A 27,500-nucleotide genomic window follows, 5' to 3' on the forward strand; every position below is an offset into this window, starting at 1 on the left:
TCTCTGACCTCTTTACATCTTCTTCTCTCTTTCATCCACCCTTTCTTTCATTTTTTCATCCATCCGTTCATCTCTCCATCCTCCCATTCAGAACTCCATTCATCCCCTCCGCCCTCTGACCCACTTCACTTTACAAACGTGTGTGTGTGTGTGTGTGTGTGTGTGTGTGTGTGTGTGTGTGTGTGTGTGTGTGTGTGTGTGTGTGTGTGTGTGTGTGTGTGTGAGGAGAAGCCAACTCGTCTTTTTCTCCTCAGTTCTTATTGGTCGATAAGGAGGAAGAATTCAAATGTAGTTGTTGGTTTTTGTATTTTTTTTTTTCCACAGGCTCTTTTGGGACCAGAGGGCGGGGCTTATGGGGCGGGGCTTGGAGGGCGGGGCTTACAGGGTTTGGATGACGTTGAGCACGATATTCAGAAATATTTGTCATTTGCTCCTGACTTTGCTAAATCTAGGTTTAGGAGGGGTCTGCAACCTTATTTATTTGTTTGTCTATTCATTTATTTGTTTGTCTATTCATTTATTTGTTTATGTATTGACTATTTAATTAATGTATCCATTTATTATTATTATTATTATTATTATTATTATTATTATTATTATTATTATTATTATTATTAATTTGATAATATTTTTATTATTATAAATTATAATTTAAAAAAAAATTTATAATAAAGATTTTAATAATATTCTGTTTCTCCTACATGTTTTTAAGGTAAGTATTTTTAAAAGCCACGTAGTTTTCTTCTCAGGATATGAGCACATTCACTGAACACTGTAGTAGCAGGTTGTCTCCACTAGAGGGCGGGAACATATCACTTGAAGTGACGAGCTCCACTGTCCTTTCAGCTGAAGCGCTGCCACACCCAGTGTTTACCCATTGTTTACCCCTTGTTTACCCAGTGTTTACCCATTGTTTACCCCTTGTTTACCCATTGTTTACCCATTGTTTACCCCTTATTTACCCATTGTTTACCCCTTGTTTACCGATTGTTTACCCATTGTTTACCCCTTATTTACCCATTGTTTACCCCTTATTTACCCATTGTTTACCCATTGTTTACCCCTTATTTACCCCATGTTTACACAATTGTTTACCCCTTATTTACCTATTGTTTGCCCCCTTATTTATCCATTGTTTCCCTATGTTTACCCCTTATTTACTCCATGTTTACCCCTTATTTACCCATTGTTTACCCCTTATTTATCCATTGTTTACCTATTGTTTACCCCTTATTTCTCCATGTTTGCCCCTTATTTACCCATTGTTTACCCCTTATTTACCCATTGTTTACCCCATGTTTACCCAATTGTTTTACCCCCTTATTTACCCATGTTTACCCCTTATTTACCCATTGTTTACCCCTTATTTACCCATTGTTTACCCCATGTTTACCCAATTGTTTACCCCTTATTTACCCCATGTTTACCCCTTATTTACCCATTGTTTACCCCTTTTTTACCCCATGTTTACCCATTGTTTACCCCTTACTTACCCATTGTTTACCTATTGTTTACACCTTATTTATCCATTGTTTACCCCTTATTTACTCCATGTTTACCTATTGTTTACACCTTATTTATCCATTGTTTACTCCTTATTTGGTTGCAGCTATGCAGCTCGTGTGGTCGGCGGCTCTCTAAAGGCCCAGAGGGAGAATCCAGAGGTGACGGTCCGCAGTAACCGACCCCGTCCTGAAGGGGGTCAAACAGCGGCTGGAGCAGCTGGTGCAGGTAGCTTCAGCCAAACACACACACATATATATGTATATATATATAAGTAATATACAAGTAAACATTGATAAGTAAGACTTGCTCTCATCATTTAAACTCTTACGTAGAACTTTATACAGAAAACACAACGAGCAGGAACACATAACACACGTTATAAATACAAACTGCAGTAAAATCAGCAACATTATTATTGACATCAACAATAAACATTAATAAGCTAAAACTCGTGCGAAATACTGAAATATTATTAAAATTCGTTACACAACAACACAGTGGAGAGTTCAAATAGACTGACGCCACTTTTAGGATTTGAGGAAGAAGTGTTCAGACTGTCTGGAGTCCCGCCCCCTCCAGGCTGTAACCCCGCCCCCTCCAGGTTATAACCCCGCCCCTCCAGGCTGTAACCCCGCCCCCTCCGGCTGTAACTAGGCCCCCTCCAGGCTGCAACCCCGCCCCATCCGGGATGTAGTCCCACCCCCTCCAGGCTGTAGCCCCGCCCCTTCCAGGATGTAGCCACGCCCCCTTCAGTCTGTATTTTATGAAATTGGTTTGTTCTGTTTCATCCGTGAGAAGTGCCTCATAAATAAAATAAACTCCCTCACACACCTGGACTGAGTGACCTCAGGACCCGATGGCTACTATTTCCCAAACTCCTGTTTACCGGCGCCGACGAGCCAGTCCAGCTCTCCTTTAAAGGGCCGACGTTCATCTTTTACTCGTCATATATGTGTAAACGTGTCTCTTTTGAGGTTCTTCCAGCAGTGCTAGTCGCCCCCCCCCCCCCCCCCCCCCCCCCCCGCCCATACCTGGAGCGACGCCCCCTGGAGTTGTTGTTTTTTTAAAGCGCTCCGGAGCAAGTTTAGAGAAGGGAGGAGGTGGTTTCCGGGCGCCGCCTCCCGGCCGCTGCGTCCTCCCAGGCTGACCTCAGGTCAGACGTGTGAACGTGCCGCTGACGGGCGTCTCCCTGCCCCCCCTGGTCCAGGACCTGCTGGAGGAGCTGGGCTGGGCCAGCAGGGCCAGGACGAAGAGCGAGGAAGAGGAGGAGGGAGGGAGCAGGGCCAGGACGAAGAGCGAGGAAGAGGAGGAGGGAGGGAGCACGCTGACCCACGGCAGCGGCGGCGGCGGCGGCGACGACTGTGATGATGATGAAGATGGATGTGGAGCGTCTGGTGAGGAGGGCGAGCACACACACACACACACACACACACACACACACACACACACACACACACACACACACACACACACACACACACACGTGGAGCCTCTGGAGGGAGGGATAATACTGATGGAGGGATGATAATGATGGAGGAATGATAATGATTGAGGGATGATAACGATGGAGGGATGATAATGATTGAGGGATGATAATGATGGATGATAATGATTGAGGGATGATAATGAGAGGGGGATGATAATGATGGAGGGATGATAATGATGGATGATAGTGATGGAGGGATGATAATGAGAGGGATGATAATGAGGGGTGATGATAACGATGGAGGGATGATACTGATGGAGGGATGATAATGAGGGAGGGATGATAATGAGAGAGGGATGATAATGATGGATGATAATGAGAGAGGGATGATAACGATGGAGGATGATAATGAGAGAGGGATGATAATGAGAGAGGGATGATAATGATGGATGATAATGATGGAGGGATGATAATGAGAGAGGGATGATAATGATGGAGGGATGATAATGAGAGAGGGATGATAGTGATGGATGATAATGATGGAGGGATGATAATGATGGATGATAATGATGGAGGGATGATAATGAGAGAGGGATGATAATGATGGATGATAATGATGGAGGGATGATAATGATGGATGATAATGATGGAGGGATGATAATGAGAGAGGGATGATAATGATGGATGATAATGATGGAGGGATGATCATGATGGATGATAATGATAGAGGGATGATAATGATGGAGGGATGATAATGATGGAGGGATGATAATGATGGCGGGATGATATTGATGGATGATAATGATGGAGGGATGATAATGATGGATGATAATGATGGATGGATGATAATGATGGAGGGATGATAATGATGGAGGGATGATAGTGATGGCGGGATGATATTGATGGATGATAATGATGGAGGGATGATCATGATGGATGATAATGATAGAGGGATGATAATGATGGAGGGATGATAATGATGGAGGGATGATAATGATGGCGGGATGATATTGATGGATGATAATGATGGAGGGATGATCATGATGGATGATAATGATAGAGGGATGATAATGATGGAGGGATGATAATGATGGAGCGATGATAATGATGGAGGGATGATAATGATGGCGGGATGATATTGATGGATGATAATGATGGCGGGATGATAATGATGGATGATAATGATGGAGGGATGATCATGATGGATGATAATGATAGAGGGATGATAATGATGGAGGGATGATAATGATGGCGGGATGATATTGATGGATGATAATGATGGAGGGATGATAATGATGGATGATAATGATGGATGGATGATAATGATGGAGGGATGATAATGATGGATGATAATGATGGATGGATGATAATGATGGATGGATGATAATGATGGATGGATGATAATGATGGAGGGATGATAATGATGGATGGATGATAGTGATGGCGGGATGATATTGATGGATGATAATGATGGAGGGATGATAATGATGGATGATAATGATGGAGGGATGATAATGATGGAGGGATGATAGTGATGGCGGGATGATATTGATGGATGATAATGATGGAGGGATGATCATGATGGATGATAATGATAGAGGGATGATAATGATGGAGGGATGATAATGATGGAGGGATAATAATGATGGCGGGATGATATTGATGGATGATAATGATGGAGGGATGATAATGATGGATGATAATGATGGATGGATGATAAGCATGGCGGGATGATACCGAGGGGAACAAGGTTAAAACAATGACTTTTCCCCAGATTAGTTCTTTACTCTTCGTCTTGTTAATAATGTTTCTATATGTTTCTCTTCTTGCTGCTCGTCCTTGTTCCGGTTTAGCGTCAGACTGTGAAGCTTTGAGCCCGATCTGTTACCATGGAGACCAAAGGCTCAGCGGGTCCTTTGTGACCCACCAGTCTGTTTGTTTACTTCGTGACGTCACAGTTTCACGCTGATGTTCGCACACGTCGCCGTTTCCACGGCGGCGGAGTCGTTGATCAGTGACAGACGGCAGATGGTCAACCGGACCAACCAACTAGTCACGGTCACTAACCTAGTACCGGTCCCGTGGAGGAGGAAACGGACTTTTCACTGGCTGGACGTGTTTCTCTGACCGGACGCTAAGAGCCGCGGCTGCAGGCGACACACGCGCCTGTTCGTGCCGCGACTCTTAAAGAGACGGCGTCCAATAACGCGCCATATGAACACAGTCTGTGGAGGGAAGCGGCGGTTAACCCCTCGTGGGTCAAATATTGATATTTCATTTCAGGTTTCCTGACGGAGCGATGAAAAACTCAGAGGTGCAACATTAAATAGTCTCAGTAATAAGTGTGAAATGGTGTTTTGGACGGCGCTTTACAAAAGCAGGCGGCAAATTTTGCGAAATCATTCATAACTCCAACATTTTCATTAATATTTGTTATTCCAGATTGTGACCGATGGTTTACCTCGTGCACATTATGCAACTTAAAAGTGGAAAGGAAAACGATTCGTTAAGCTTCAGGGAGCGGAGAGCAGCATGTAGGGATCAGGAAGAGCAATGCTGCCTTGCTATCAGTGTGCTATCACTATGCTATCTCTATGCTATCGCTATGCCATCACTGTGCTACTACCATACTATTACTATGATATTGCTATGCTATCACTATGCTATTGCTATGATATCGCTATGCTATCATCATACTATCACATAGCTATCACTATGCTTTTGCATCATGCTATCACAATGCTAATGCTATGATATCGCTATGCTATCATCATGCTATCGTCATGCTTGTACTATGCTATCACTATGCTATTGCTATGTTATCGCTATGCTATCATCATGCTATTGCATAGCTATCACTATGCTTTTGCAATGCTATTACCACGCTATTGCTATGATATCGCTATGCTGTCATCATGCTATTGCTATGATATCACTATGCTATCATCATGCTATTGCTATGCTACTACCATGCTACTACCACGCTATCACTATGCTATTACCATGCTATCACTATGCTATCACTATGCTACCGCTATGCTATCACAATGACTGACAATGGCCGACTAATGGAATAATGTGTTTATTCTCAACATTGACCTGAAATCCTCGTCAGTCTCGGGCCAGGGGCCGAATAAAGGCGTCTACTCGTATTGTAATGAACTGTACTGCCCCCTGGTGTTGGTGAGAACTGCGGAGGAGGAGGAGGAGGAGGAGTGGAATGTACTGTACTGCCCCCCCTGGTGTTGGTGAGAACTGCGGAGGAGGCGCAGGAGTGGTGAAACCCCACTGTGAAATAAAAAACCCCCTGTGGTTCATTATGTGGCCGTTTAACAGCCGGGAGTTATTTTAGTCCCACTGAGACGTTACTCAGTCGGTTGTTATTTGATTTAAGTCCATGTAGTGACGCCCGAGAGGGAGAGAGAGGGAAGGACCCGTTGTAACGCACCTGGCTTCGGGTGGCACCACCTGCACCGTCGGGACGAGACACCGTCACGCTGTGGTAGAACGTTCTGTGCGTTCTACCACACAAGCTGGAGCCACGCCGTTCACATCTGATAGATGATCTAGAATGAACGAAAAAACAACAACACAAGATATAGAAATAGAAATAAACGCCAAAGGCAGATTGATTTTTCTTGCTCCCATTTTCTGGGGTGGCGCCCCCTGGTGGCCAATTCTGGTTTGAACAGAGAAAAACTCCAGATTGTCAGTTTCAACTGAGGTCCGACACCAAGAATCATGTTTTCACCAGGAAACCAGTGGTTCTGGTGAGAAAAGCAGAGATGGACTCACCTGGACCTGGAATCAAACCGTGGTTCCTCCTGGGGAGCTGCTCTGCTTCACACTGCTGCACACTGGCCTTCCTCTCTGCTGGGCGCCACGTTGTAGTGGTGGAGGAGGGTGGAGGGTTTACTATTTAGTATTTCTAGTATTTAGTATTTCTAGTATTTAGTATTTAGTATTTATACTCCTCCGTCAGTCGTCTTCCTTCATTCATCTCATCTTACATTCTTCTGGATTGCAAAGATTAAACACATTGATTTTCTCTCCTCAAACAAGCACCATCCCTCCTTCTTCCATCCCTCCTTCCTCCATCCCTCCTTCCTCCATCCCTCCTTCCACCGCTCCAACTCCAACCCCACCTCCCCAGACACACCATCACGTCAATAATGGAAATGTAATCACAGCTTCTCTTCTCTTCTCTTCTCTTCTCTTCTCTTCTCTTCTCTTCTCTTCTCTCCTCTCCTCTCCTCTCCTCTCCTCTCCTCTCCTCTTCTCTTCTCTTCTCTTCTCTTATTAATTAATTTATATATATATATATATATATATACATATATATATATATATATGTATATCTCCTCCAGTTATTCATGAGTCACATCACAGCCACTGATGTGAGTCTGCTAAACACCCCCACCTCCACCTCCACCTCCACCTCCACCTCCACCTCCACTTCCATTTCTTTCTCTCTCTCTCTCTCTCTTCCCGGTCCTGTTCCTCCTCCTCTTCATGTAACTGCTGAAGTGTTCAGGAACTCTTTGTTTCTCCTCCGGGTTCCTGTGTGTGTGTGTGTGTGTGTGTGTGTGTGTGTGTGTGTGTGTGTGTGTGTGTGTGTGTGTGTGTGTGTGTGTGTGTGTGTGTGTGTGTGTGTGTGTGTGTGTGTGTGTGTGTGTGTGTGTGTGTGTTTGTCAGAATGTGTGACCGTACCGCCGGTGGGGGGGCAATCAGCTCCTGTAACCATGGTTACCAGGTGGTCGGCCCTCCCATGGGTCCCAGTTGGATGACAGTGAGGAAAGAGGAAGAGAGGAACAACAGGAGAGAGAGAGAGAGAGAGAGAGAGAGACCATACACAGAGTAACATGCATTTTGCATTCTTCCTTCTTCATCCCCTCATTAATCTTCACCTCCACAGTTCAAACTCGGCTCTATGACCTGCAGTCAGAACTCGTCTTCCTGCTCTGATCATGAAGCCTCGATAACTGAGAGGTTTATTATCCACCGTGGAGCCATTTTCTCTTTATTGTCCTGCTCTCGTCCATCCCTCCTCCGTCATCCCTCCTCCGTCATCCCTCCTCCGTCATCCCCCTCTTCCCCGCGGCCCGATTCACAAAGCCTTTGAGAAGCTCTTCCATCCATAAGCGACGGCCGCCGTTTTCCCTTAAAAACGTTTCCTCCTTTGCCTTTCATCGTCTATGGCAACAGACGCTGATCTCCTTTGATCTCCTCCACGAAGAGCCTCTCTCATCCACTTTGTACGGGACAGTTTTTTTTTTTTTATCGTTTTATTCAGTAAAGGTTGATGGTTAACGTCCTAAAATGTCCTGGATTGATCCTCCACGGCAACAGACGCTGATCTCCTTTGATCTCCTCCATGAGGAGCCTCTCTCATCCACTTTGTATGGGACAGTTTTGTTTTTGTTTTAAAAAAAAATATTGTTTTATTCAGTAAAGGTTGATCGTTAACTTTCTAAAATATCCTGGATTGATCCTCCACTGCAACAGACGCTGATCTCCTTTGATCTCCTCCACGAGGAGCCTCTCTCATCCACTTTGTATTGGACAGTTTTTTTTGTTTTTGTTTTTTTAATAGTTTTATTCAGGTTGATCGTTAACGTCCTAAAACATCCTGGATTGATCCTCCATGACGACAAATCGTCCCTGGAGATTTCATGTAATTGTGAGTGAGCAGTGTTTGTGAAACGTTGGTAAAATACAAACAAACAAACCAATAAATACATAAATAAATGCATAAATACACACAGATGAAAGGAAATTCCTCTGCCAACCTTTGTTTGTGAAGGAAACGTGACTAGTTCTTAGTTTCGTTAATCCTCTTTGCTTTTGACAGACAGAATCATTTTACATAAAAATGACGTTTCTGTGTTTTTAATGTTAGTGTGAGATCACAGCTTGAGGTGTGTGTGTGTGTGTGTGTGTGTGTGTGTGTGTGTGTGTGTGTGTGTGTGTGTGTGTGTGTGTGTGTGTGTGTGTGTGTGTGTGTGCGCGCGCACAAGTGTGTGTGTGTGTGCACAAGTGTGAGTGTGTGTGAACATGTTAATAGGCAGCAGAGTTAAATGAAGGATCCTCGGGGTGAGAGATGTGGCTCATTAAAGAATTCTGCATTCCCTTTGCTCTCTCTCTCTCTCTCTCTCTCTCTCTCTCTCTCTCTCTCTCTCCTCTCTATCTTTCGGGGGTGTTGCTCTTCTCTTTCTTTAAGGAACCTTCTTCCTGGCTGCTCCTCCTCTCACCTGCCTCCAATCACTCACTCCTCCCTCCTCCTCCTCCTCCCTCCATTCTTTCCTCCTCTGGAAGACGTGATTAACCTTGCAGACGTCGACCTTCAGAGACGCTGGACCTGATGTTGTTGTTCTCCGAGAGACGGCCAGCCGCGTTTAGTACTGATGTTACGGCTAATTCAACACACACACACACACACACACGCACACACACACACACACACACACACACAATACGTATTGTACCATATCGTATCGTATCGTACCGTATCGGTAGGGTACCATACGGTATCGTTCCGTATTGTATCATACCGTACCATACCGTATCGTATTGTACCATATCGCACCGTATCGTACCATACCGTACCATACTGTATCGTACCATACCATACCATTCCGTATGGTATCAGACCGTATTGTATTGCACCATACCATACCGTATCGTATCATATTGTGTCGTACCGTATTGTACCGTACCATACTGTATCGTGCTGCACCGTCCCGTTCCGTACCATACCATACCATATCGTACCGTATTGTACCATGCTGTACCGTACCGTATTGTACTGTACTGTATCATACGTCCCGTTCCGTACCGTATCGTACCGTATCATACTGTACCGTACTGTATCGTATCGTACGGTATTGTATCATATCGTATCGTACCGTACCGTACCGCACCGTATTGTATCGTATCGTACCGTACCGTACTGTACCGTATTGTATCGTACCATATCGTACCGCACCGTACCATACTGTATCGTATCATACCATATTGTATTGTACCGTATTGTATCGTATCGTATCGTATCGTATTGTACCGTACTGTACCGTACTGTACCATACCATACCGTACCGCACCGCATCGTACCATACCGTATCATATCATATATCGTACCGTATCAAAACATCTTGTGCTTTGCAAACCAAGGTGTTTTTTTAATGCAGAGGATTTTTGAAGAAATGTGTGTGTGTGTGTGTGTGTGTGTGTGTGTGTGTGTGTGTGTGTGTGTGTGTGTGTGTGTGTGTGTGTGTGTGTGTGTGTGTGTGTGTGTGTGTGTGTGTGTGTGTGTGTGTGTGTTTGTTGCTGGCGGCACAATCTGTCTCCCTCCCATCCTAATCCACTCATTTACCTGAGTTTGTCCCAGGAGGAGCCTGGAGTCCTGCCAACACACACACACACACACACACACACACACACACACACACACACACACACACACACACACACACACACACACACACACACACACACAGAAGCAGCTGGTCGACCCCAGCCTCGTACTCATTAAGTGAAGCAACATTTTGCGTGTGTGTGTGTGTGTGTGTGTGTGTGTGTGTGTGTGTGTGTGTGTGTGTGTGTGTGTGTGTGTGTGTGTGTGTGTGTGTGTGCGTGCGTGTGTGTGTGTGTGTGGGCGGGGTGAAATCTATAAACCCGTCTCGACAACAGAAATGCTGGAAGATTTTTGCCGTCGACTAAAAAGTGAAACTAAGAATGTTTATGGCGTTTTTCTATTATATTTGATATTTTTCTATTATTTGTACACTTTCCTGACAATAAGTCACTTCCTGAGACGTTCAAACTCTCAAACTGCGCCGATTCCTGTGTTCATGTCGTGTTTATGTTTTTATACACTTATTAAGCTGCGGATTCTGTTTCGATGGACGGAAGTGAGAGAAAGCAAGGACTTCACTTCTTTTATCAAAATCCCTTCTTAGAAATGTCTTTTCTTTTCAGGCGATGAAACAGACGACGCGTCGAGTGGGCGTCAACCAGGAGGAAAAGATGTGGCTCCTCCCCCTCCCCCCGCAAGAGGCCCCGCCCCTCCCCGTCACAACTCCCCTCCAGTAGGTTCACAAACAAACTACTTCTTTTTTTTTTCCCTTCAAAGGAGAAACTAGAGCTACACTCGGTAGAGCGCAGATGTTTGCCGACGCCCCGAGTTAGCATTGCTAGCGTGATAGCCGTTGGCTCAGACCTATGCTAACTGGCCTGTCAGGTAGCTGCGTCGCTGAAGCACTGAGCAGGGAGTGTCTCCATGGCAACAGACGCTGATTTTCTTTGATCTCCTTTCAAGAGCCACTTTGTCTGGGAAAGCTTTTCATAGTTTTTTAGGGATTTATTCGGAAACGGTTCGTCGTTAACGTCCTTAGATTTAATGCGTTGGTTCTTGGATGATGACAAATCATCCCTGAAGATTTCATGTAATTTGCGCGAGTAGTTTATTTTTTGGTAAAATACATACATGCGAATTCACAAACTAATTAATTAATTAATACCGGTGGAGGAAAACCTTAAATTCTCAAAGGACTCCGCTGGTCATCTGACCTCCGTTGGCGAAGGTAAATATATTTCAGGTGTACCTGTGTCACACCTGAAAAAATATATATAACACCTGAAAAAAAACGCAAAAAAACATGTTTTTTTTTCTTCATTACACATCATGAAGATGTGCCAGACAAGTTTTATTTCTTGAGAAGTCATGAAAACGCGACATGAAAGCACTGACCGTGGAGCTTTCATGACGCAACAGATCTCCTTTGATCTCCTCCAACGAGGAGCCTCTCATCCACTTTGTCACAGTTTTAGCCGTAAACGGTTAAACGCTAACGTCCTAAAATCTAGAGGGTTGGTCGTTGACGATGACAAATCGTCCCTCTCCCAGGTGTCCGTCCGAGGCTCCGCCCACACGACCACCATGGAGCCCCTGGCCGCCGTGACCCTGCTGCTGCTCCTGGTGTTACCGTGGAAACCCCGCTGACCGTCAACACAGACTTCTGGAAGCAGACGGTGACAGGAAGCTGCACACTGAGCAGCCGGGGGTGGGGGGGGCAAGGGGGGGCGGGGGGGTGGGGGGGTTTGGCCTGGACGCTCTGCTCCTTGGTGTCGTATGCATGTGGCCCAGTTTCCTGGGACAAAGCGGTGGATTTCCACGGCTAGAGGGAGGGAGGGAGGGAGTGAGGGAGGGAGGGAGTCATCTCTTCATCACCTGTGCTGACCTCTGACCTCTGACCTCTAGAGATGTTCATCCTGTATTTAACTCTGACTCTGATAGGCTGGACTGCACATCACCACTCACCTTGTCCTGAAGACAGATGTAAATACTATAAATATAGAATTATATATCAGGTAATTCTTCATATATACACATACATATATATAAAGAATTTCTATAGACAACAAGGGCTTGATGTGTAAATAGAGATTAATATAGAAGAGAGGCGACGTTGATGTTGTTTGTCTGCTTTGACCTTTGACCTTTGATCTTTGCCAGATGTGTTAAGGCCCATGATGTTGCTGGTCAAACACCAGTGCCTTCAGAGCCGCGACATATTGGTGGGGCTTTACTGACCTTTGACCTCCACATGCTGATAAGGGGAAACTGAGACACTTTTCAAAACAAGTCATTTAAAAAAAACCAACAAATTCAGCATATTGTGTAATAAACAATCTGATCTGATAATATATACATACATATATATATGTATATATATATATATGTGTATATATATATATATATATATATATATATATATATATTAGTGCTGTCAATCGATTAAAAAAATTTTACAAATTAATCGCACAATTTTCTGTAATTATTTGCAATTAATCGCATTGTTTTTCTCCTGAAGCCTGAAGCTTGTTACAGATGTTTATTCAGGGAAAACCACGGAATTAAAGTCGACTCAGCACACAGAGACTATATTTAAATAAAAAAGCCTATTTTTATAACGTCCTTTTAGCTTTTGGTGAAACTGTTTCTTAGATCAGCAAAATAATAAAAACATAAATTGATTAATTAATTAATAAACGTCAAACATAAGTCTGGGTTGTATATATATGTCTGAACTCTGTCCCACTAAACTGTCATTTGTCATTTCTTGGCTTAAACTCCCACAAATATTCTGCATTTCATTGTTTTTAAGTTAAAAGCCCTGCAGGGAAGCAGCGCGGGTTATTTTACAGCTTGAATTACATTTAATCTCCGTTATTATTTGAAGCGCAAACAAAGCGAACAACAGGCCTACATTCATTAGACTGTAGAACTTCTAGAAACGAGCCGTTTATTGACTCGTTTATTGATTGTTTCTGTGCCTCCGGCCCCAAATTCCTTTAATAACCCTCCATGTGCCATGATTCTGTTAATATTTAAATGTTATCCCCCAAATGAGCAGAGACGTCGAGACGTCGTCCTCCAGCCTCGTCGTCCTGATAGACGATCTTGTTCTTTTAGAAAAGAAAAAACAACCTGACGGAGCCTGAAGAGGAGAAGCAGAGCTGTAAAAACCATTACATCGTTTATCAAACTGTAAAAACCAAGCTGGGTCACTGTTCTATTTTTATTTTAATGGTTTTAAAGTATATTTTCATATATTGTGTCTGGTGTTATATGTACTTTACTTATGTGTTTGTGGAAAAGCCTGAGCAGCAAAAAAAAAACAACAACAACAAAAAAAACCCACTTTATTGTGGTGAAACAGCTCGGACAGTGAACTTCCTGTGTGAATCCAGCCCGAGACGTGACGTGACCTCTGACCTCTGACCCCGCCGAGCCTCACGAGACACTAACGATCACTAAAGGTATTAATGAAGCTTCATGTCTGCAATAATAAACTGCTTCCGGAATGAGCCGTGTTGTTTCATTGTAGCGCAGGAGGCGGCGTGACGTCAGGCGTGACGTCGACCCCGCGTCGAGGAAAACATAAATAAAGTTTCAGAAACGTTTGAGGGAAGAATTCTCACTTTTTATTCTAATTTATTTCTTAGCTTTTTTTTTTTTTTTTGGTTTTCTAACCTGCAGGGGGCGTGGTTTCGCTCTGGCAGCGCGCGCGCACACACACACACACACACACACACACACACACACACACACACACACACACACACACCAACACACACACAGCATCACCAGCACCGGCTCATTGTCCCGGAGCCTCCGGAGGAGCGTGTCACCGGCCCGGGCTCCTCTCCTCAACCGACGGACCGACCGGCCGCCGTGTCGCGGTAGTGCGCGCGGATCAGCGGCACCTGCTGTCACGCGCTCCACCTTCCTTTTGTCTCGCGCATCTCTGCAGCCGGGAGGAGGAAGAGGAGGAGGAGGAGGAGGAGGAGGACCTCACACCTCCAGACGCAGCTCTCCTTTTCCTCTCGCGCAGAAAATCGCGCCGCACGCGTTGGACGGGACGCGCGCGCTTCCGCCGACGCACCGAAAGTCCCGGGAGTGAAATCAAAACAAAAAAAACAAATAAACCAAAAAAACAAAACAAAAAAAGAGGAGGAACCGCGGCGGAGGAAGAGCCGCCGGCCGCCGGGAGGTTTTCCCCGGGTCTCTGGAGGAGGAAGAGGAGGAAGAGGAGGAGGAGGAAGAGGAGGAGGACGACTCGCGATGCGTCTCCCGGCGCTCCTCTGCGTCCTGCTCAGCCTGCCGGGCGCGGCGCGCGGGGCGGAGGGGAGCTGCTCCGACCTGCGGCAGTTCTACACCGGGAAAGGCTTCACCCTGGCCGGGGTGCCGCAGACCGAGATCTCCGGTGAGTCCCGCTCCGGGGCGGTGCTTCTTTTTATTATATATTTCATTCTACCACAATAAAAGACGACGAGTCGCGGTTTTTCCTCCCTTTATTTCAATTATTGTTTTTTTTTTTTTATTAACCACCTGAGGTCCTCCTCCTCTTCCTCCTCTTCCTCCTGTCGGAGCGTCACATTTAAAACTCCTGCAGACAAAGTCTTGGGTTACATCCACTTGTTCCATTGTTCTATGGGACAGGTTCTGCTGCACCTCGCCCCCCCCCCCCCCCCCCCCGTACCCCCCCCTCCATAGGCCCTCCTGCACATCTTTATTACCCCTGGTGCTTCCAGGCTCTTCCATTGTGTCTGTTGCTCAGGGTGTGTTTTACTCCTCACCTCATTTACTCACGGTTTCATATTAAATTACACTTCAGGATATAAACTTTCCCGCTGTTCAGTGCGCGTGCGCGCGCGCGAGAAACCCATAAAGGCTGCAAATGGCGTTTCCACCCCCCTCCCATTTGCATAAAGTTGGAATTAAGGCGTCCCGGGGCTCCACGGAGGAAAACAACCGACAACATGAACCGAACCACGTGGTTTCACTCCTCCTTCTGCTCCCTCCTTCCTCTCTCTTCACCTCCACTGCCGTCAGCTCCTCTCTTAATCAATCAGTCAATTAAGGTCAGGTGATCGTCATCTGATTGGCTGATCCGGCGTGTGTGTGTGTGTGTTTGTGTGTGTGTGTGTGTGTGTGTGTGTGTGTGTGTGTGTGTGTGTGTGTGTGTGTGTGTGTGAGGGAGAGTGACTGAGAAAGAAAGAAGCAAGCCGATAAGACCGAGATGAAGAGGAGAGAGAGAGAGAGAGAGAGAGAATGAGAGAGAGAGGTGGTGAGTCACTTTCTGTTGACTGAAGGAAACCTGAAGTCTCTCTCTCTCTCCTCTCTTTCTCCTCTCTCTCTCTCCTCTCTTTCTCCTCTCTCTCTCCTCTCTTTCTCCTCTCTCTCTCCTCTCTTTCTCCTCTCTCTCTCTCTCTCCCCTCTCTTTCTCCTCTCTCCTCTCTTTCTCCTCTCTCTCTCCCTCTCTCCTCTCTCCTCTCTCTCGCTCTTGCTGGCTCTCTCCCCTCTCTCTCTCTCCCTCTCTCTCTCCTCTCTTTCTCCTCTCTCTCTCCTTTCTTTCTCCTCTCTCTCTCTCCCTCTCTCGCTCTCTCTCTCTCCCCCTCTCACTCTCTCTCTCTCCCCCCTCTCTCTCTCTCTCTCTCTCGCTCTCCCTGTCTCTCTCTCTCTCCCTCTCTCCCCCCGCTCTCCCTCTCTCTCTCTTATTGTTGTATTGAGAGGTGAAGATGCTTTTATTCTCTCGATCTGTTTAATAAATTTCAGTAAAACGAGGTCCAGAGAGAAGAAAGACATTAAACTCTTTCATCTTCTTCTTCTCACGTCTGTTAAGATTCTTTATTTTTAAAATCTGCCTTTAATTTTAGCACCGATCCATAAAACTTATTCACATATAAACACATTTTGACAAACGACTGGTGACGTCAGAAACAACACCTGTAAACAACCTTCAGCTAGAAACTGTTTAACCACGAAATATAAACTGTTTAACCACGAAATATAAACTGTTTAACTCTGAAATCTAAACTGTTTAACCACGAAATCTAAACTGTTTAACCACGAAATATAAACTATGAAATATAAACTGTTTAACTATGAAATATAAACTGTTTAACCACGAAATCTAAACTGTTTAACCACGAAATCTAAACTGTTTAACCACGAAATCTAAACTGTTTAACCACGAAATCTAAACTGTTTAACCACGAAATCTAAACTGTTTAACTATGAAATATAAACTGTTTAACCACGAAATATAAACTGTTTAACTCTGAAATATAAACTGTTTAACCACGAAATCTAAACTGTTTAACTCTGAAATATAAACTGTTTAACCACGAAATCTAAACTGTTTAACCACGAAATATAAACTGTTTAACCACGAAATCTAAACTGTTTAACCACGAAATATAAACTGTTTAACCACGAAATCTAAACTGTTTAACCACGAAATATAAACTGTTTAACCACGAAATATAAACTGTTTAACCACGAAATCTAAACTGTTTAACCACGAAATATAAACTGTTTAACCACGAAATCTAAACTGTTTAACCACGAAATCTAAACTGTTTAACCACGAAATATAAACTGTTTAACCACGAAATATAAACTGTTTAACCACGAAATATAAACTGTTTAACCACGAAATCTAAACTGTTTAACCACGAAATATAAACTGTTTAACCACGAAATATAAACTGTTTAACCACGAAATCTAAACTGTTTAACTCTGAAATCTAAACTGTTTAACCACGAAATATAAACTGTTTAACCACGAAATATAAACTGTTTAACCACGAAATATAAACTGTTTAACCACAAAATCTAAACTGTTTAACCACGAAATCTAAACTGTTTAACTCTGAAATCTAAACTGTTTAACCACGAAATCTAAACTGTTTAACCACGAAATATAAACTGTTTAACCACGAAATATAAACTGTTTAACCACGAAATATAAACTGTTTAACCACGAAATCTTAACTGTTTAACCACGAAATCTTAACTGTTTAACCACGAAATCTTAACTGTTTAACCACGAAATCTTAACTGTTTAACCACGAAATCTAAACTGTTTAACCACGAAATCTAAACTGTTTAACCATGAAATATAAACTGTTTAACCACGGAATATAAACTGTTTAACCACGAAATATAAACTGGTTAACCACGAAATATAAACTGGTTAACCACGAAATCTTAACTGTTTAACCACGAAATCTTAACTGTTTAACCACGAAATCTAAACTGTTTAACCACGAAATCTAAACTGTTTAACCATGAAATCTAAACTGTTTAACCACGGAATATAAACCTGTTTAACCACGAAATATAAACTGTTTAACCACGAAATATAAACTGGTTAACCACAAAATATAAACTGTTTAACCACGAAATATAAACTGTTTAACCACGAAATATAAACTGTTTAACTCTGGAATATAAACTGTTTAACCACGAAATATAAACTATGAAATATAAAAGAAGAGGAAACCTATATATATATATATATATATATATATATATATATATATATATATATATATAGGCGGTTTGGCTCTGAATCGTCGTAGAAACGATCCGAGTTCATCTGACAAGCGAAGATTTTCCTCCTGAAGCAAAACAAAGAAAAAGTCTATTATTCTCAGTCTTCATTCTTTAGTTTGGCTCTTTAGGTTTCACACCTTTTCAATGGTGTGTGTGTGTGTGTGTGTGTGTGTGTGTGTGTGTGTGTGTGTGTGTGTGTGTGTGTGTGTGTGTGTGTGTGTGTGTGTGTGTGTGTGTGTGTGTGTGTGTGTGTGTGTGTGTGTGTGTGTGTGTGTGTGTGTGTGTGTGTGTGTGTGTGTGTGTGTGTGTGTGTGTGTGTGTGTGTGTGAAAGCCAACACCCTCAGTGGAGATTCATTCCCAGGCTTTGTCTGAACCACCAGGAGACATCTTTTCTCACGTCTCTATGAACTAACTCGTCACTGTGAACTCGTCTCTATGAACTCGTCACTATGAACTCGTCTCTATGAACTAACTCGTAACTGTGAACTCGTCTATGAACTCGTCACTATGAACTCGTCTCTATGAACTCGTCACTGTGAACTCGTCTATGAACTCGTCTCTATGAACTCGTCTCTATGAACTCGTCTCTATGAACTCGTCTCTATGAACTCGTCTCTATGAACTCGTCACTATGAACTCGTCTCTATGAACTCGTCACTGTGAACTCGTCTATGAACTCGTCACTGTGAACTCGTCTATGAACTCGTCTCTATGAACTCGTCACTATGAACTCGTCTCTATGAACTCGTCACTGTGAACTCGTCTATGAACTCGTCACTGTGAACTCGTCTATGAACTCGTCTCTATGAACTCGTCACTATGAACTCGTCTCTATGAACTCGTCACTGTGAACTCGTCTATGAACTCGTCTCTATGAACTCGTCTATGAACTCGTCACTGTGAACTCGTCTATGAACTCGTCACTGTGAACTCGTCTCTATGAACTCGTCACTATGAACTCGTCTCTATGAACTCGTCCTCTATGAACTCGTCACTATGAACTCGTCACTATGAACTCGTCACTGTGAACTCGTCTCTATGAACTCGTCACTATGAACTCGTCACTATGAACTCGTCACTGTGACTCGTCTCTATGAACTCGTCTCTGTGAACTCGTCTCTGTGAACTCGTCTCTGTGAACTCGTCACTGTGAACTCGTCTCTATGAACTCGTCACTGTGAACTCGTCTCTATGAACTCGTCTCTATGAACTCGTCTCTATGGACTCGTCTCTATAAACTCGTCTCAACACGAGGCTTCAGGTCATGTAGTTCACCTGTCAGGCCTTTAGGGGCGCTGTGACTCACCAAACACACCAGAAACACAGAAGAAGACAGACACATAGAGATTTATAAGTAGAATCCTGCTCATAAACCTGTTTATAACTCTAGTTCTATAGGTCTATGGCCCTGCGCCTCTTGCTGCTAGCGTCAGTAGCTTCTGCAGTTAGTTCCTCCTCCTCCTCTTCCTCCTCTTCTTCCTCCTCTTCTTCATCCTCTTCTTCCTCCTCTCTCATGTCTCTACTAGAGAAGTCATGAAAGATTCACAAGTCCGCTTTTAACAACCAACCAGTCCACTCTCACACACACACACACACACACACACACATACACACACACACACACACACACACACACACACACACACACACACACACACACACACACACACACACACACACACACACACACACACACACACACACACACACACACACACACACACACACACACACACACACACACAGGTCTGGTGAGTGACATCAAGCACCAACATGAATATTCAAAAGAGGGTTTTTCGCTTCAAAAATAAAAATGAATGATAATAAAAGTATAGAGACAAGTTATTAATTTCTCACGTTGATTAATTGGTGTAATTTACTGTGTTTTATCACTATTTATCACAATTTATCACTATTATTTGTGCTCCTGCAGCCCGAGGAGTGTTAAATGATGATGTATTCTGCACGGCGGGGAGGAGGGGAGGAGAGGAAGAGGAATGAGGGGAGGAGGGAGGAGGGCTGGCAGGACGGGCTCATCCCTTCATCACCCATTACCCAGCATGCACTGCGGCAGCCTCCCATTAATGGCTCCTCACAAGGATTAATTGTTTCTGCAGAATACAAAACGCTGCCAAGTCCATTTTTCTCATTTGTTCCTGGTCCTTTAGTGCAGATTCAGGATTATCTATCTATCTATCTATCTATCTATCTATCTATCTATCTATCTATCTATCTATCTATCTATCTATCTATCTATCTATCTATCTATCTATCTATCTATCTATCTATCTATCTATCTATCTATCTATCTATCTATCTATCTATCTATCTATCTATCTATCTATCTATCTATCTATCTATCTATCTATCTATCTATCTATCTATCTATCTATCTATCTATCTATCTATCTATCTATCTATCTCATTAAAGAGGAACATCAACAACTCCTGGATCCTCAGTTTGATTTGGGTTCAGGGAGGAAATGTAACTGAGTCATGAGTGTTGTATTACCCGAGGCAGTATTACCAGAGGCAGTGTTACCAAAGGCAGTATTACCTGAGACAGTACTACCCGAGACAATATTACATGAGACAGTATTATCCGAGGCAGTATTACCTGAGACACTGTTGCCTGAGGTAGATTACCTGATATACTATTACCTGATGCAGTATCACCTGAGGCAGTGTTACCTGAGGCAGTATTACCTAAGGTACTATTACCTGAGACATGATTACCTGAGTCAATATCATCTGAGACAGTATTACCTGATACACTATTACCTGAGGCAGTGTTACCTGAGGTAGATTACCTGATATACTATTACCTGATGCAGTATCACCTGAGGCAGTGCTACCTGAGGTAGATTACCTGATATACTATTACCTGATGCAGTATCACCTGAGGCAGTGTTGCCTGAGGCAGTATTACCTAAGGTAATATTACCTGAGGTACTATTACCTGATGCAGTATCACCTGAGGCAGTATTACCTGAGATACTATAACCTGAGGCAGTATTACCCGAGGCAGTATTACCTGAGACAGTATCACCTGAGGTACTATTACCTGAGGTACTATTACCTGATGCAGTATTACCTGAGATACTGTTACCCGAGGCAGTATTACCTGAGATACTATAACCTGAGGCAGTGTTGCCTGAGGCAGTATTACCTGAGCAGCATTACCTGAGGTACTATTACCTGATGCAGTATTACCTGAGATACTGTTACCCGAGGCAGTGTTACCTGAGGCAGTCTTACCCGAGGCAGTAGTACCTGAGGGTGTCTGGCAGGTGAATCCGTCACCTGGTCTTCTCCAGCAGCGACCGCAGCCTGACTCCTGACCTGCTGAGCCTCCGTGAGGCAGCGAATCACCCCCGCCTACACACACCACACACACACACACACACACACACACACACACACACACACACACACACACACACACACACACACACACACTCATGTATCGGCCCCGGTCGTTCGCCCCAGCACCGCCGTGCTGCTGGATTAGAGGCTGATGTCTAATCTGCTGATAATCCCTGCCTGTTAATCTACGTGTTAACTGTTCTTAGCTCACAGCAGGAACACACACACACACACACACACACACTCAAATATTCATTTCTTTCTTTCCGTTTTGTTTTCCGTGAAAAAAACAAAACGTGTTCCGGGTCGTCAGAACCGATGTCGGCTCGTTCCCGTGTGAATCGGGTCACATGACATCGGAGGTCGGCGGTTCGGGTCACATGACCTTTGTCGTCTCCGCGCTGATCCACTCACACGAACGTGTCCAGACAGACGCCGGCGGCTCCGGTTGGCACGAGTCGGATTTTCTTCTGAGCGAAGGGGGGGGGTGGAGGAGGGTGGAGGGGTGGAGGGTGGGAGGGGGGGGGGGGGGGAGGGGGGGGGGGTAAAGGTAGTAGTTAGTTCCAGAGCCTTTAAGTACTCCCAGAGATGACATAGAATTACGGCGTTCCACGGTGGAGCCGCCGCCATGTGAACACGCCGGGGGGGGTTATTTTTAGCTCGGTAATGGTCCGGACAGGGAGCGGTTGGTGGTTCCTTACACCTCCTCCCGCGCCTCCGTACACGACGCCTTTCACAATAAGAGGCGTCGTCCCTAAACACGGCGGCCACAAAGAGCACGTCTGTGGTCGTCGGGATTATTACAGACGACGTGGAAATGAGAGGAAACGTTTCATTCGGGCGACGGAGGAGCGGTTGTTCCTTCCCCCTGGTTCTCCAGGAGAACGTCTGGCTCTGCTGGCGGTTCTACTTCCACTTCCTGCCTCTTTGTTTTTACTGCAGATGAAAAGATCAAAGCCGATGAGCTTCATGAAGCACTTATGGTGTTATAAACGCATAGGTTCTCTTCGGTTCGCTTTGGTTCTCCCTGCACTGGCGTCTCACTCCTTGTCTTCTCTCTCTCACTCTATCATCCCCCTTCCCTCTGGTTCTCCAGGAGAACGTCTGGCTCTGCTGTTGGTTGTCTTCCACTTCCTGCCTCTTTGTTTTTACTGCAGATAAAAAGATCAAAGCCGATGAGCTCTTTGAAGCATTTATGGTGTTATAAACGCATAGGTTCTCTTCGGTTCTCTTTGGTTCTCCCTGCACTGCGTCTCACTCCTCGCCCCCACAAATGAACCCCACCCCCCCCCCCCCCCCCCCCCCCCCCCCCCGATAGTAAAAAGGTAAAAATGTACTTCGGGAGGAAGGAGGCCCATTGGGACATTAAATCAGATACAGGTGCCTCTTAAACAGCGAGGACACGCACACGCACACGCACACACACACACACACACACACACACACACACACACACACACACACACACACACACACACCACACACACACACACACACACACACACACACACACACACACACACACACACGTGTGCCTCAGTAAGTGACAGGGTTGTCAGACTCATTAAGAAAGGGAAGCGGTGAATAAGCGTCTGACTGAAGGAAGTGAATTCAAACTTTTACTGCTCGCCGCTTTGATGTGGCTTTGTGGGGGGGCCGGGGGGGGGGCCGAGGCCATGTCAGTTCCCGTAACACTGACATCACGTTTTATTTGCTCGTTGCAACAAATCCCTTGTTTGTCTGTGACTTTTTCTCTGTGGCCACACCTTTAAATCCTCACAGGGTCAGAGGTCGTATCAGTGACAGCGAGAGAGGCTGTTACCGCGGCAACACAGAGCAGTGGGGGTGGGGGGGGGGTGAAGAAGAATGAAGTCAGTGGAACCAGAGCAGGCAGAGATTACAGATCAGGAGTGACGGTGGTTTTCTTCACCTTCCATTGTTTCTCCGCCGTCAGCAGCTGAAACAGTCGACCAGTTACTGGATACCCTGGCGTTCTGCTGACTCGGCTCCGCCGGGCGCCGGGGGGGGATCAGTGGCGTTCTGCAGGTGATGAGCGCCGCCTCGCCTCGCCTCACCTGCCGGGCGCCGCCGGGCGCCGCCATGTTGGATTTATCTCTGGAGTTTAATCCATTACAACCAGCAAAACTTTCTCAGCTTGATTAGTGTGTGTGTGTGTGTGTGTGTGTGTGTGTGTGTGTGTGTGTGTGTGTGTGTGTGTGTGTGTGTGTGTGGTGTGTGTGTGTGTGTGTGTGTGTGTGTGTGTGTGTGTTGTGTGTGTGTGTGTGTGTGTGTGTGTGTGTCACTGCTCTGAATGTTTTAGTTTGTTTTATCGTACAGTTATCCTGTTCTCCTTTTCTCAGGATTTTTTTATCCTAGTTGTTGGGCACTTTCCATCCATCCATCCATCCTTCCTTCCTTCCTTCCATCCATCCATCCATCCTTCCTTCCTTCCATCCATCCTTCCTTCCTTCCTTCCATCAGATGAGCTCAGCTCCTCTGCAGGTTCATCCAGTCCACAATAAACTAGTGAAATGTTTATTATGCATTGTATCTACATCTATATGTCTACATCTATACGTCTATATCTATGTGTCTACATCTCCTACCAAACGTGGCTGCTGCCAAAACAGTCGGCAGATGTTTTACTGCAGGCTGGTCTGTGTGGGAGGAGTCAGACGGTCTGTGTGGGGGAGGAGTCAGACGGTCTGTGGGGGGAGGAGTCAGACGGTCTGTGTGGGAGGAGTCAGACGTCTGTGTGGAGGAGGAGTCAGACGGTCTGTGTGGGAGGAGTCAGACGGTCTGTGTGGGAGGAGTCAGACGGTCTGTGTGGGGGAGGAGTCAGACGGTCTGTGTGGGGGAGGGAGTCAGACGGTCTGTGTGGGAGGAGTCAGACGGTCTGTGTGTGGGAGGAGTCAGACGTCTGTGGGGGAGGAGTCAGACGGTCTGTGTGTGGGAGGAGTCTGACGGTCTGTGTGGGGGAGGAGTCTGACGGTCTGTGTGGGGGAGGAGTCAGACGTCTGTGTGTGGGAGGAGTCCGGCGGTCTGCGGGGGAGGAGTCAGATGGCCTGGGGGGGAGGAGTCAGATGGCCTGTGTGTGGGAGGAGTCAGACGGCCTGTGGGGGAGGAGTCAGACTGTCTGTGTGTGGGAGGAGTCAGACGGCCTGTGGGGGGAGGAGTCAGACTGTCTGTGTGGGGGAGGAGTCAGACGGCCTGTGGGGGAGGAGTCAGACTGTGGGGGCGGAGTCAGACGGCCTGTGGATCCAGTCAGCTGAGATTTAGTCATGTCAGTCTGATCGTGTTCTGCCGTTACCTGCTTGGCACCTGTGGTCTGACTCACCTGTCGAGACGAGCTCAGGTATGCCGGCGCCGCCACAAGGAATGCTGGAAAGGTGAGGAAGGTGAGGAGGATGAGGAAGATGAGGAAGGCGAGGAGGGTGAGGAAGATGAGGGTGAGGAAGGTGAGGAAGATGAAGGTGAGGAGGGTGAGGAAGATGAAGGTGAGGAAGGTGAGGAGGGTGAGGAAGGTGAGGAAGATGAAGGTGAGGAAGGTGAGGAGGGTGAGGAAGGTGAGGAAGATGAAGGTGAGGAAGGTGTGACCCGGTGAGCAGTCAGCGCCAGTCGCAGGTTAAAAAAAAACCAGAAAACCAGTTTCCAATCAAAGCGACTCAGTAATGATGAGGGTGAAATAAAAAGCCCCCGGGCAGAACGGGCGGGGCAGTTAGTGAACTGAGCCCCGCTGCAGGAACATGAGCTCTTCTTGGCCCCCTGCCAAACTTTAAACGTGTTTTCCCTGTGACGTGTTCCATGTGGGGGGGGCAGGAGGGCATCATGGGGGGGGGGCAGGAGGGCATCGTGGGGGGGGGGGCAGGAGGGCATCATGGGGGGGGCAGGAGGACATCGTGGGGGGGCAGGAGAAGAAGACTTCCCCTCCCAGTGATTTTTCCATGAGGTTCTACCTGATGGATTTTCCCTCTTGTGAAGAATGTGAAGACATGAGGACATCAGCTGAGTGTCCCTGCTGAAGACATGAGGACATCAGCTGAGTGTCCCTGCTGAAGACATGAGGACATCAACTGAGTGTCCCTGCTGAAGACATGAGGACATCAGCTGAGTGTCCCTGCTGAAGACATGAGGACATCAGCTGAGTGTCCCTGCTGAAGACATGAGGACATCAACTGAGTGTCCCTGCTGAAGACATGAGGACATCAGCTGCTGAAGACATGAGGACATGAGTGTCCCTGCAGGACTAACGTCTGACGGTTAAACTCCTGCTGGACGCCACAAACAAAACATGTTTACAGGAAGTGACATCATCAACAACGTGGCAGAGAACGAGGCTGAAGCTTTGATTTCCTCAAATGCAGCTGCAGACACACACACACACACACACACACACACACACACACACACACACACACACACACACACACACACACACACACACACACACACACACACACACACACACACACACACAGACAGTTCCAATGAAAGATTCATGGAGCAGTGATGATAAAGGCGTCTCCTCTTCTGCTCCACTTACCAGAGTGGACAAATTCTGCCCCACAACCAGCCAACACACACACACACACACACACACACACACACACACACACACACACACACACACACACACACACACACACACACACACACACACACTGTAAAAAAAAAAAAAAAAAAAAACGAGGCGAGCAGCGATGCGCACTGCTGTGGGGCATTTACTCACCCTTAACCTTCTCTCTCTCTCTCTCTCTCTCTCTCTCTGTCTCTCTGTCTCTCTGTCTCTCTGTCTCTCTCTCTCTCTGTCTCTCTGTCTCTCTCTCTCTCTGTCTCTCTGTCTCTCTCTCTCTCTCTCTCTCTCTCTCTCGAAGCCTCCAGTCTATCAAGAGACTCTGACGCTGCAGACTGCTGTCTGGCATTGTGTGTGTGTGTGTGTCAGAGTTTTAAAGATCTTTGTCGTCTGAAGGAAAGAAAAGCTTAAAAGATAATAATTTAGAGACTCGAGGAAACGAGCTGCTGCCGAGGTTTTAAACCGAAGAGGACAGAACAAGACAGAAGAGGACAGACTAAGACATAAAAGGACAGAAGATGACTTAATAGGACAGAATAAGACAGAAGAGGACAGAATAAGACAGAAGAGGACTTAATAGGACAGAAGAGGACATAATAAGACATAAAATGACAGCAGAGGACTTAATAGGACAGGATAAGACAGAAGAGGACAGAAGAGTAGAGAAGAGGACTTAATAGGACAAAAGAGGACAGAACAGGACTTAATAGGACAGAAGAGGACAGAACAGGACTTAATAGGACAGAAGAGGACAGAACAGGACTTAATAGGACAGAAGAGGACAGAACAGGACTTAATAGGACAGAACAGGACTTAATAGGACAGAAGAGGACTTAATAGGACAGCAGAGGACATGAGACAAACAAGCTTCTATATATAAGCAGAGTGTCGTCCACCCTGCTGAGTCTTTACTTCACAACACAAACCTCCTGCAGTATTAGTCCAACAAGTTCCCCTGTGTCACTGTACTGTACTGTACTATACTATACTGTACTATACTATACTATACTATACTATACTATACTGTACTGTACTATGCTATACTATACTATACTATACTGTACTGTACTATACTATACTGTACTATACTATACTATACTATACTGGCCCTATAACAAGAGCCTGGCTCCGTCACCAGCGGCACATATCACACACTTTACTTGCAGCATAATTAAAATGTGGCAGTTCTGTGTTGTACATCAAGAAGTGATTTTTCAGTAGAATATTTATACATCATGTACATGTCTTATAAGTATCGCAGCACGTTGAACTCAGTACCGCCGAGAGTATTAATATACTGGTGCTGAGCTGCTTGTCGTCACGCTGCCGAGGCTCTCGTTGCAGTAATACATGGTAATTATATTCAAACGCTGAGCGAGGCTCAGACTGATGACAGTATAAGTAACTGATGAGAGTATAAGTAACTGATGAGAGTATAAGCAACTTTGCAGCTCCACATAGAAGCAGAGATGTAAACAGTAAAATGACATTATAACTAACTTTAGAAATGGATGAATCCAATCTAACCCTGTTTTCATTGGTTTATTACAAAAACCTTTAAATACTTTAAAGAAAAGCACATACATACATACGTGCGTATATATATATATATTTGCTATCACTATGCTAATGCCATGCTACCACTATGCTATTCCCATGCTACCACTATACTCTTGCTATGCTATTCCATGCTATCACCATGCTATCACTATGCTATTGCTAT

At 45.3% G+C, this 27,500-nt stretch overlaps 2 protein-coding genes across 3 annotated transcripts in view; both read left to right on the forward strand.

Annotated features, from left to right (window-relative positions):
• The window catches only part of LOC308137858 (glypican-5-like), a gene marked incomplete at its 5' end in the record, with an annotated part of 24,127 nt that extends 12,166 nt beyond the window's left edge, over positions 1-11,961 (forward strand). Inside the window, 5 exon segments of the mRNA XM_080506732.1 lie at positions 1,610-1,676; positions 1,678-1,731; positions 2,714-2,900; positions 10,910-11,019; positions 11,838-11,961. Coding sequence (XP_080362858.1) covers positions 1,610-1,676; positions 1,678-1,731; positions 2,714-2,900; positions 10,910-11,019; positions 11,838-11,933 — 514 coding nt within the window. The 3' untranslated portion in view covers positions 11,934-11,961.
• Positions 11,962-14,187: 2,226 nt separating this feature from the next.
• The window catches only part of gpc1a (glypican 1a), a 24,192-nt gene continuing 10,879 nt past the window's right edge, over positions 14,188-27,500 (forward strand). Inside the window, exon 1 of one of the 2 annotated variants that reach the window (XM_080506880.1) lies at positions 14,188-14,700. In XM_080506880.1, coding sequence (XP_080363006.1) covers positions 14,559-14,700 — 142 coding nt within the window. In that variant the 5' untranslated portion in view covers positions 14,188-14,558. The remainder of the gene's footprint in view (positions 14,701-27,500) is intronic. The other variant, XM_080506881.1, reaches the window with a different exon arrangement.

This window comes from Blennius ocellaris (assembly GCF_963422515.1).
Source record: "Blennius ocellaris genome assembly, chromosome: 12".
NCBI lineage: Eukaryota > Metazoa > Chordata > Actinopteri > Blenniiformes > Blenniidae > Blennius > Blennius ocellaris.